Source organism: Atta cephalotes, assembly GCF_000143395.1.
Source record: "Atta cephalotes unplaced genomic scaffold scaffold00010, whole genome shotgun sequence".
Classification (NCBI taxonomy): domain Eukaryota; kingdom Metazoa; phylum Arthropoda; class Insecta; order Hymenoptera; family Formicidae; genus Atta; species Atta cephalotes.
This window is the reverse complement of record NW_012130074.1, coordinates 2830162-2841736: the sequence shown is the minus strand read 5'-3', so window position 1 is coordinate 2841736 and position 11575 is coordinate 2830162. Positions and strand designations below refer to the sequence as shown.

Here is an 11575-nt window from a genome sequence, read left to right as displayed (position 1 = left end):
TTTATCTCTTGCAGTTTTTCTTGTTAACTATTGCAAAAATTGCAAAATGATAGAGGACTTTCTGACTCAGTTTAGTTCGCCCCATGAGCAAGTTGTTGTTACTTATCAAACAGCCTATGTATAATAAATGCAGTTTAAGACGTTGAGATAATCTAGCTTTAATACAATCATGACTTGAATAAACTTCCATTTGAGAATTGTTACATTGAAAATTTTTGAACGCTGATAGAAACCCATTTAAGAATGTTTTATACATAAAAATATATTTCAAAATGATAATAAAATTATGAAAAAATTACAGATTATTTTAAATCATATTTAAATTGATGCGATAAATTTAGTGACGGTTTATCTGGATCGTAAATTATTTTATAAATAATAATATTTTTTTAATATGTGCTCTAATAAAAATGTATGGAAATGTATTATAAACTAAATGACAAAAATCTCAATTTTTTTATACTACATAATGTATTCAAGATTATTTATAGTTACATTGCGATGCATGAACTAGTTGCCCAATAAATATTTTGTTTTATATTTTTATAACTAATCAGTGAATTGCAATAAAATTGCTTTGTATAAGTTATATGTTAAGAACTTAAAAAAATTTAATTTTTTTATCCATTAAAAAAATTTTAATTTTTAACAATAAAAATAATAACAAATAAAATAAATAAATGATAAGAATATGTTATTAAATAAAATATGTAATTTTATTCATACAATTTTCATACGTATATGTAATTTATTTAATGTGTAAGTATTAAACACATTCTCAAATTTAATTTTCTTTACAGGGACTGTATAGTGTGATATATCCTTAAATACGATTTCCTGCTAAAACGATTTGAGCAACAAAATTCGCTTTAAAACAAATTAAAAACAAAATAGCACTAAATTTTTGATCGGTTCAAACTTGATTTGAAAGGATAGCTAAATTAATGGAGATGATAAAAAGAATTTTTTCGTTATATACATATATATTTTCAAGTAGATCGCTGTTGGCTAATGCTGTTATCACAATATTATATTTTTCTATTCTTCATTACGGAGAAAGACTAAAAAATACGCGCTTGTTCACAAAGCACGAGTTTTACGAATTATACATATATTTCGATATAAATATATATATTAATTGCTTTCCATTTACGTTCTCTGATAATTCTCACTTGTGAGAATGTCATAACTTAGTTGAATCTGCCTTTCTTTTGTATTTTGACAAGTGAGATTTAATTGAGTTTTTACTATACCTACATAAGAGACCGTGTATTTTAGTGAATCTCGTAAACTCACTTTAAATATAAAGTTATGAACCTATGTTATCATGTGACAACTTTTTAAGCAAATAATGACATTAATCTGAATATGAAATAGCTCAAACTCAGTTCCACTTGTATGTAAATGGAAAGCAATTATTATATAGATTCGAGTCTCATTATTTCATCTCTTCAATCTTTGACTGTTGTTTGATGCGGTAATCTGACAGAGCAGCCTTAATTGCGTCTTCGGCAAGCACTGAAATTTACGAAAAAAATTGTAAAACTGATTACTTAATTGTACTGATATTTGTAAGATCACAAAATCCTGATACTTAATTATATTTGATTTTTACATTTTCTATTGGAATACATATTTGTCTTATCTCAAAAAATATTGCTTATGATACTCTAATTAAAATTAATAAAACAAAATTTTTAGTAGGTATGTGTACTTACTCGAACAGTGTAGCTTGACAGGCGGAAGGCAAAGCTCTTTTGCAATGTCAGTATTTTTTAATGCCAATGCTTCATCCACCTAAAAAATTTAATAACAAATTAAAATTCTTATATTGCAATACATTTTACGGTATATACAATAGTTACAACTCGAACATGAAGTAAATACTTGGACAAAATTTAAGGGTTTGTTATTAAATAAAGGTGTGTTATTCATTATGAATCTTCATAGAATCACTTGAAAATCTATTGTTTATGTTACATATACTATACATTTTCAGTACTTGCAATGAATAATGGAATATAACCAGTGATGACATTATAATTGGCATGTTTAAAGTTATAGCCATATAAAATATGCTCTAATATATTACTAGTTCAAAGAATAATTATAATTTAGCATAATTAAGAATTAATCATAGTAAATTATAAATTAAAAAATCTCACCGTTTTTCCTTTAACCCATTCTGTTACTAAAGAACTTGAAGCAATAGCAGAACCACAACCAAAAGTCTTGAATTTTGCATCAATTATCTTGCCATCTTCATCAACCTTGATCTGAAGTTTCATCACATCACCACAAGCCGGTGCTCCTACAAGACCTGTTCCAACATGTTCATCATTCTTATCCAAGGAACCAACATTTCTGGGATTTTCGTAGTGATCTATTACCTGTTTAATTGTAAAATCAGAACATTTTTGTTTAAGATTTTCAATTTAGGAATATCATAATATACATAATATACATAAATATTATGTACATGAAACAATGATTGATTAATAAAACCATAATATACAAATATTGTATAAATTGATAAATAAAATTTGTATATCTTGCATAACACATTTAATATTATATGAATGTTCATACAATAAAATAATAACATATGACATTTTAGATAAAACAAATTGATTGATACTGTAAATTGATACTGTAAATAGAAGTCATGTGCATTGACTTTGAAAATGTGACTGATTGACATATATAATTTATAAATGTTCCATCATAATGGAATAAAAATAAAACAACAAAGAAAAAGACGAAAATGCAATCTATGGCCATATTTTGATGTATGCTGCCAGTATACTAAAAATCTATAGTTTATGTCACGTATATTATGTTTTCAGCTATGACAATGTATATATTGGAACATGAGACATGAAGTATATATTTATACTTTATATAGTAAAAAAAGATTACATCATATTACACCACACAATCAATTTATTATGCAATAAAATTATGAAATATTTTAATAGAAAATTTTTTTATAAAATTATTATACACAATCGCTTTCTGTATAAATACGATTCTCTAAATTTTTTATCGTGTTTACGCCGGATACTAGATGCTCGAAATGTGACTAAATCAAAACTGATATTAAACATTAAAAGTTATACTCTATTCATATATATAAGAACACATTCATATCGCTTATTTAACATAATAAATGAGATATAGATTATTAGATAAATTCAAACATTAATAAAAGAACAGTTTGTGAAACATACGCGATTAAAGGTTGGGATTGGAATTATGACAAGATAGAAAAATTACGTTTGCGTGATAAAACACGGCCGGAACGCTCCGTGAAATAATCTTGAACGTCGTGCCGATTCCGGCGGGCAATGCCCGGAACAATGCCATCTCCTTTTATGCGCACTTTATCATGAATCCGCTATATCTCTCCGATTACTTCAATAATACCCGATAATGGTCGCGTTCAGCCTTCAGCCTTGAGTCTCAAGGCTCATCTCTCGAACTCATTTTCACGTTCTGCGTAATAACTGAAATCCACCATCTTGTACTCACGACGCATGCTCATATAGACTGTGTTCCAAATTTCACTGTCAGTGCTGCAAATATATAGTATACGTAACATAAATTATAAACTTTCAGCGCTGGCAGTTAATTTTGGAACACAGCCATACATGCCACAGCTGTATTCCAAAATTCACTGACAGTGGCCTAATTTCCATCAAGGGTTTAAACCGAGTCAGAGGATTGATTCTGGATGTATTCCGAATCGGAACTATCCCTGTTCGGAATATATCCTGAGATGCGTTCAGAAAATCTGAGTATTGGTAGAGTGAGGAGTGGGGTGCATCCTAGAATAATCTGACGAAGAAGTTTCTGAACGCCTTAGATGATGCAATTGGATGACTGGTAAACATCGAAAATCCTGTGATACTGGATTTCGGATAGAATTTATACGTTTTTGTCGTACGAAGACTTTTCTGATGAAATCCTATTTTTCGACTATATTAAAAATATTAAAAAATTTATATCATATTGGATTCGCCATTTTCTTTCTTGCAATTTTAATCGGATTTGTAATCAACGATATCGAAAACCCTGTGGTACCAAATTTCGTACAAATTGAACAACTCTTATATTTTGGGGATTTGGAACAATTGGGAACCACTGTGCGCTTGCCATAGACTTATAAAATAGACGGAGAGAAGCTGAAAATAACATTGAAGAACAGCTCTATTTCAGACATAATTGTTTCTTTCTTTTACAGTGAGTGATGGGGGGCCAATCAGCTTGATCGTAAGACAACTCTCGAACTTCTATCTTCGTTGCTCTCGACCACTTTCTCGCTTGCCGTGGTGACCAATCAATTCACTACTAGAAAAAAAGAGAACTACTCTGTGATTATTTTTTTCTCTTTCTATCAAGTCTTCAATTTCTCTCGTATGAATGTTCGTCTATCTTATAAGTCTATGGTGCCTGCTCCATCTCTGTACTCTGTGCAATCCATGCAGCCGTGCTTGTCCTACCTCCTGTCACACAACTGTTTACGGAACGTATGCGAGGAACGACAGTTAACGGTTCTCGCCCTAAAAATTTTGAATATTAACGAAACAGCGTATAAATACGTGCAGTTTCGTCCGTCTATTTGCGAGGGATGCTCAAACACCGTCGCGACGAGATCAGACAAAATCGCGTGAGCCCATGATTGAGTGATGCTTCGAATGATTGACGACGCCGAATCGAAAACATCGCGGTGATCCAGTTTTGGGACATGTGTCTCACAAACGATACGCTCAGTGAAGTGATCGATATTCGTCGATAACGATAACGATCTTTACTCGTTTGCAGCGTGCTTTCAACCAAGGATGGCTAGCCGAGACCCATCGGTCTCCTCCAAAATCGCAGATGATCATAGCGTCGAGGTTAGTATTAAGGTCGAATAGATCTGTTTTCATTCTCTAGCTGCGCCCTTATTTCATTTCAATGCAAAAAGTATGAAAAGGCACAATCAGAAAAATGAACTGATCTATTATTGTTGTGTAAAGCATAACGATAACCACGAAACTGTAATAATGCCTTTTCTTATTCTGAAAATTTACGATAATATTTTTGCTGTAAAACTGGACCTCTTACTTCAAGCATATTTTATTATTTTGGATCTTAATGAAATGTCTTAATGTGAGATACTAATAATTCGTTCATTATTTATGTCTAAATAGAAGATTTGAAGATTCTAAAATATATATTAATGATGAAATTAACAATAAAATTATATAATTAAAATTAATACTTATTTTATTCTAAAATTATAAATAGTTATTATAAATAGTTATATATAAAGTATATAATATAAAAAAAGATACATTATTATATGCATATTAGATTAATTAATTATGTAAGAATCGTAATATTATAATTGCGTACTGTAATGTAAGATTAAAACTGATAATGAAATATAACCTTTTACTTTCTTATTATAGACATTAGCAGAAGTTTTCCGATGTTTCATTTGTATGGAAAAGCTGAGAGATGCGCATCTCTGTCCTCACTGCAGTAAATTGTGTTGTTATACCTGTATTAGAAGGTGGCTCACTGAGCAGCGCTCTCAATGTCCTCACTGTCGGGCTTCCCTCCACTTACACGAACTAGTAAATTGTCGTTGGGTCGAGGAAGTAACTCAGCAACTTGATACATTGCAAGCTGTTTGTATATCTAATTTTCGACATGACGATTCTAGCAGAGACAGGTGTGAAATAATATTCTAGAATTTTAGAGACATTTATTTTTTTTGTAAATTTAAAAACTAATATACAAAGTGTGTCACCAAAACCCGAACAATTTCAATTTAAATTTTTCGCTATATTGTGCCTCCGCCAAAAATTGTTGGCGTCCGAGAAAGCCTGATGCTTCTAGTAAACAATTATATTCTGAAAATAGTCGCAATGTTAAAACTACGTGCGGAGTATAATCGAAGAGCCGCGATCATCAAAGGCCTTCGGCACTGAGTACTCAGCAACGGAAATAATTCGATTCTTTGGATACCCGAGATCAATCGTTTATGACGTTGTGACAAAATATATAGCTTTAGAATAGTCCAACGAAAGTTCAAATATGCCAGCAAGGAAGAGTCACTCGAAAAAACGCATCGCGAGGACCCTCGCAGTCATTGAAAGGTCTCAAGCGCTGATTTCGGATGACCCAAGGTAATCGTTGCGAAAAGCATCGATTGTGATGTAAGCGAGTCAACAATGTATCGAATTGCCGAGGACCTTTACAAATCGTATACATTAAAGATATGATAGATGTTTTCTGAGACCAGGACAAGCCGAGTTACTCGCTTCCAATTCTGGCCTTCCAACAACCCAGATTTAAATTCCTTGGATTACTACGTATGGAGTGTAGTTGAAAGGATCACAAACAAGTCTTGGCATCCCAATGTGGCGTTAAGAATCGCTATTGAGGCAACATTCATCGGCATGGACAACGCTACATTATAGCGTGTGTACAAACGCTTCAGACCGAGAATAGAGACTAATGGGGGATATATTGAATTGTGCTCTACAGGGATTCCTCCCAAGTGTCATGTAAAAGGCTTTTTTGTAATATTTAATTTTTCATTAAAAACATTTTGTTTAAAGAAATTGTTTGATTTGTCCGAATTTTGTGATTGTGGTGACGCACTCTGTATTTTTTAATAATTCTATTTTTTATTCTGTTATTTATTCAAAGCATGTATTTTTATATAATATGTAATTTGTATTTGTAATATTTGAACTTTTATTTATTATTATCATAGATGCACAGCACATCAGGAAAAATTATCTGTGTATTGTTGGACTTGTCGTAAATGTATTTGTCATCAATGTGCTCTTTGGGGAGGTACTCATTCGGGACATACGTTTAAACCTTTGGAAGATGTTTATGAGCAACATGTTTCTCAGATAAAAACAGAAGTAGGTCAATTAAATAGACGGCTCATGGAGTTAATCAGTCTTGTTCAAGAAGTGGTATGTTTATAAATTTTAAATTTATTATTAATGGAAGAAAGTTGAAAATGTATAGGCATATGAATTTATTCTGCTACATTTTGTAATTTTATCATGTTTATATTTTATTAGGAGAGAAATGTTGAATCGGTGAGAGCTGCGAAAGATGAAAGAGTCAGAGAGATCAGAAATGCAATAGAATTAATGATAGCTCGTCTGGATTCTCAATTGAAAGCTAAACTGCTGACTCTGATGGGTCAGAAGAATTCGTTGACTTTGGAAACCGAACAACTAGAAGCTCTATTACAAGAGGTGGAATATCAGTTGCACACATGTACACGCTCCGAATTGATTGTTAAAAGCGCCGAGCTATCTCGCAAGATACATCAGGTTCGCAAAAAACCAATGACGAGTTTTGTTACTGCACCTGTACCTGCCGATTTTCATAGGTAAGGCTTTTAAAGTAAAGATTAATGTAATTATTATATATATTTATATATATTTATGTATGAAATTTGTTATAATTATAATGATATTATATTATAATTAAAGCTTTATCATTATAATTTCATATTAAATTTCAAGAATTATTTTATTCTAGTGAAATTGTGCCAGGCTATGACAGCGCAACATTTGCCATGCAGAATTTTACTCAGCTTCAACTGAAAGCTGATCCTGTATATTCTACGCCATTGCATGTGAATGGGCTGTGCTGGCGATTGAAAGTATATCCAGATGGCAATGGAGTTGTACGCGGAAATTATTTGTCAGTATTTTTAGAACTCAGTGCTGGATTGCCGGAAACTTCAAAGTATGTAAAATTCATAAGTAGTGATTTGTACATTTCTTGTATCGTCAAATATATCTAAAAATATAAAACAAAAAATATCTGTTTTATTCTAAATATTTTTGTAGGTATGAATATAGAGTTGAAATGATTCATCAAGGCTCTCGTGACACGAGTAAAAATATTGTTCGCGAATTTGCATCTGATTTCGAGATCGGCGAATGTTGGGGATATAATAGATTTTTTCGATTAGATTTACTCGCGACGGAAGGTTACTTAAATACAGAATTAGATACTCTTATACTGAGGTAAATATTTTTATGAACATTTTTTAATTAATGCTATAAAGCTAAATTTATTCGAAATTTTTATGTTTTAAAAAAGTTTTGAGTATTTATATTTGTGTACATAATAAACTTTTTATATCTTGTATCTTATATAGATTAAAATTACAATCATATAGTCATAATTTTATATAGATTAAAACTGCAGTCATTAGCATTATGAACATAATATTAAGTAAAACAATACATTACTTATTTAATATCAAATTGTGTATATAATTATCTAATATAAAATTGACAGATTCCAAGTACGACCACCGACATTTTATCAACGCTGTAGAGATCAACAATGGTACATTAGCCAATTATTAACTGTCCAAAATCAATATATCACTCAGATTAATGAATTGAAAGAGGTAAATGGTTTAAAATAAAATCTAAAAATGTGTAATATAAAATAACATATTTAACATATCTATATATTACGATTATAAGATAATCTAAAATAATACAATTATATAAAATAAATCTATATATGCAAAAATTCATTTTATAAAATGTTTAACTGAAAAAAGAATAAGTTAATTCTGATATTTTATACATTTATACGTATAATTAAATACTTGTTGATCATATATAATACAGAAAAAATTTTATTAGAATAATATAAAAATATTTTATGTTAAAGAAATATTTTTTATATACAGAGACTAGCGATAGAAATTTCTCGTAATGCCATGGCGGCTACCAGAGCTATTAGTGGAACTAATGGAACGATATGCGCAGCAACTGTAAATACATCGCCTATATCTATACAGCAACAGCAGCAGCAACAAGATACAGGCGAGCCAATGATCAATTCAAATACTACACGAACAATTGATGCATATTCTACTACGAATGGAACACCAGTAAGGTATAAATGCTGCAAAATCTACTTAATTGCATCAGATTGAACCTTCATATATTTTAAATAAAAAGCTTTATCATTTTTAGCTTTCAAGATTCTAAGCGCAAGTAGAGATTCTATAATAATGAAACATATTTTATTATAATAGATCAATACTGAATACACTTCCCAATAATAATGGCAACTCGACAGTACCAAGCGATCAATTGATACCAATGTGTGAACTAAGCGAGCTCTCGAGTATGCATACTCTCAGCTCTACGATGACATTGCCATCGAAGATGTCGTTGAAGACGCACCGTGCCAATTTGAATGTTATCGAGGCTGAGAATATTTCATCGCCACATCGCGCCAACGATACGTCATCCGAGGAATGCCAAGCCACGGGAATTCACCTAGTTTCCTCATCGTCACCTTATTCATCACCCAACGTACTTGGTCATCAACCGCTGAATTTATTGTCCAATAATAGCGCCAGCGATCCCCTGCTCTCTACATCGGTATTATCGTCGATGACAAGCAATGTGCATCGAGTTAATAGCTCAAGTGTCGCGGAAAGCGAAGCCGCGCAACGTTGCACCAATGATGCGTCGCCAGGAGAGTGTCAGGCTGCCAATAGTGTCCACTCTCCATCGTCATTTTACTTGTCTCCGTTAAATCTCTCGTCTGATAGCAGTATCAGCAGTAGCGACGTGAGCATAGTCTTTATTTTTTTTATATTTTTAGTTTTATATTTTTTACCAATTTTATTAAGAATCTATTGTCATTACATCATTATAGGAATTAAATGAACATGATATTTTTATGGACGAATGCGAACACAATGAGCCCAACATCACGCTTTTGGATTTAACAAATGACGAAAATGATGTAGATGATGAGACCATGTCAGGTATATGCAAATTGTATATATTGTTATTTAGATAGAAAATAACATTATATTTAACCCTAGTTATACACACTTTTTTTTCTATTTTTGGTATACATATCCCATGGGTCCCCTAGAATCCCATCCATTTGTTACCGTAACTTCTGTAAAAATGAATATATTTAAATTAATTTTTTTTTTTAATCGATGGAGAATTAATTAAGGAACAAGTCACAGGAACAAATAAATGTAAAAGTCAATAGAATTAAGGAGTTTCCAGATATATAGATTCAAAGAAAAAGAAAAGTTCAGAAACATGAAAAAACTTTGATTTTAGTAAATTGCACTGGGATTTTTGGGACTCCAGTGTGTATAGCGAGGATTAATACATATTTATATTGTAACAGAAATGCATTAAATGATGAAAATTTTAAGATCAAAGATTAATTGTTAGATAAAATAAATAATATGTGATTATATAAGTCATAATTAAAGCTGCAAAAAATGTTTGTTCGAGATGTTAAGTAGTGTATTGCAAAATTAGGTGCTAGCTCGAACAGAGATTCATCCAGAGATGAGCAAGGACAACGATTGTGCACTGTCGATAGAGATGTTGAAAGCGAAAATTCCATGAATGAAAGACAACATGAAGAATGTGTGAAAGAAATCCCTATGTCCATCATTCCCATTAGCTTTTATGCGAACTCGTAGAATCCTATCTTTATTCTTATATTTAAATTTGATTTACTTTGCACAGTTTAAATCACTCTGTATTTAACTGTACTTCTCCTAATGCATGTACGTATCCTATATTATTAATCCTGTATTATTAATATTTAAATATTCAAATTATTAAAATTACTCTGTTTTAATGCGTCTGTGTATTTTATGTATAATTAATACAAATGTTTAAATTGTTAAAATTATCTGTAATTAGTCAAACTATCTATTCTGTACATTTTCATGTTCATAGAAAGCACTTGTATTTATGAAAACCATTTGATTATTCGAAAATAACAAACTTTTTATTTATTAAACAATATTAAATTATAACTGTGTTAACTATTTTTAAATTCTTTACTTTAAATATAGAAACTTATTAATTATATATTTAATATACATTAAATATATAAAAATATATAATTAAAAAATATATAATTAAAATAATTCTGATAAAAAGTAACTTAATTCATATGTATATTCATATGTATTAAACATATATATTTAAAACAATTTTGATAAGAAAAATGTGATAAATAAAAAAGTATAGGATAAAAATAATTAATTAATATAAATCTATTTATAATAGTGATAAATCAGAATATTTTTTTAGGAGAGAACGACGTTGAAGTTGCAGAATCTCTTGCATCTTGGGTTCAAAATAAGCAGCGTACAAAGCAACAAAATAATAGGGATACTGTTACGGATACATGCAGGTATATTTACTGCTTTTGTATTAAAACAATAGGAAACTATTAACAATAGAAAATATTATATATGGATCATTTCATAAATATTATAAAAATTATTATTTAAATAGAAGTAAATATATTTAAATTAAATATAAGTACAAGAAATAAACTGACTTTATATAAATTTATAGTTTTTATTTATAACAACAATTTATAACAACATAAATTTCAGTTTATCGAGAAACAGATTTTTGATAAAAATTTTACATTAGCGTAAAAATGAAAAAAGCGGTTAAATATTAAAGGGATTATGATTGTGTGTGTGTGTGTGTGTGTGTGTGTGTGTGTGTTA

The 11575-nt window shown here is 30.3% G+C and overlaps 2 protein-coding genes across 2 annotated transcripts in view; one reads left to right on the top strand and one right to left on the bottom strand.

Moving 5' to 3' along the window:
• Positions 1-963: 963 nt before the first annotated feature.
• On the bottom strand, positions 964-3366 carry LOC105627720 (iron-sulfur cluster assembly enzyme ISCU, mitochondrial). The gene is made up of 4 exons (XM_012208999.1): positions 3277-3366; positions 2166-2390; positions 1719-1797; positions 964-1518 (listed from the first exon to the last, which is right to left on the bottom strand). The coding sequence occupies exons 1-4, from the start codon at positions 3364-3366 to the stop codon at positions 1439-1441; spliced, it is 474 nt and encodes a 157-aa protein (XP_012064389.1). The 3' UTR covers positions 964-1438.
• Positions 3367-4841: 1475 nt separating this feature from the next.
• LOC105627868 (E3 ubiquitin-protein ligase TRIM37-like) overlaps positions 4842-11575 on the top strand; it is a 9236-nt gene continuing 2502 nt past the window's right edge. Inside the window, exons 1-11 of the mRNA XM_012209143.1 lie at positions 4842-4898; positions 5457-5722; positions 6773-6983; positions 7095-7411; positions 7564-7773; positions 7878-8057; positions 8335-8449; positions 8741-8949; positions 9092-9635; positions 9724-9835; positions 11145-11247. Of these exons, the coding sequence (XP_012064533.1) occupies positions 4842-4898; positions 5457-5722; positions 6773-6983; positions 7095-7411; positions 7564-7773; positions 7878-8057; positions 8335-8449; positions 8741-8949; positions 9092-9635; positions 9724-9835; positions 11145-11247 (2324 nt within the window). The remainder of the gene's footprint in view (positions 4899-5456; positions 5723-6772; positions 6984-7094; positions 7412-7563; positions 7774-7877; positions 8058-8334; positions 8450-8740; positions 8950-9091; positions 9636-9723; positions 9836-11144; positions 11248-11575) is intronic.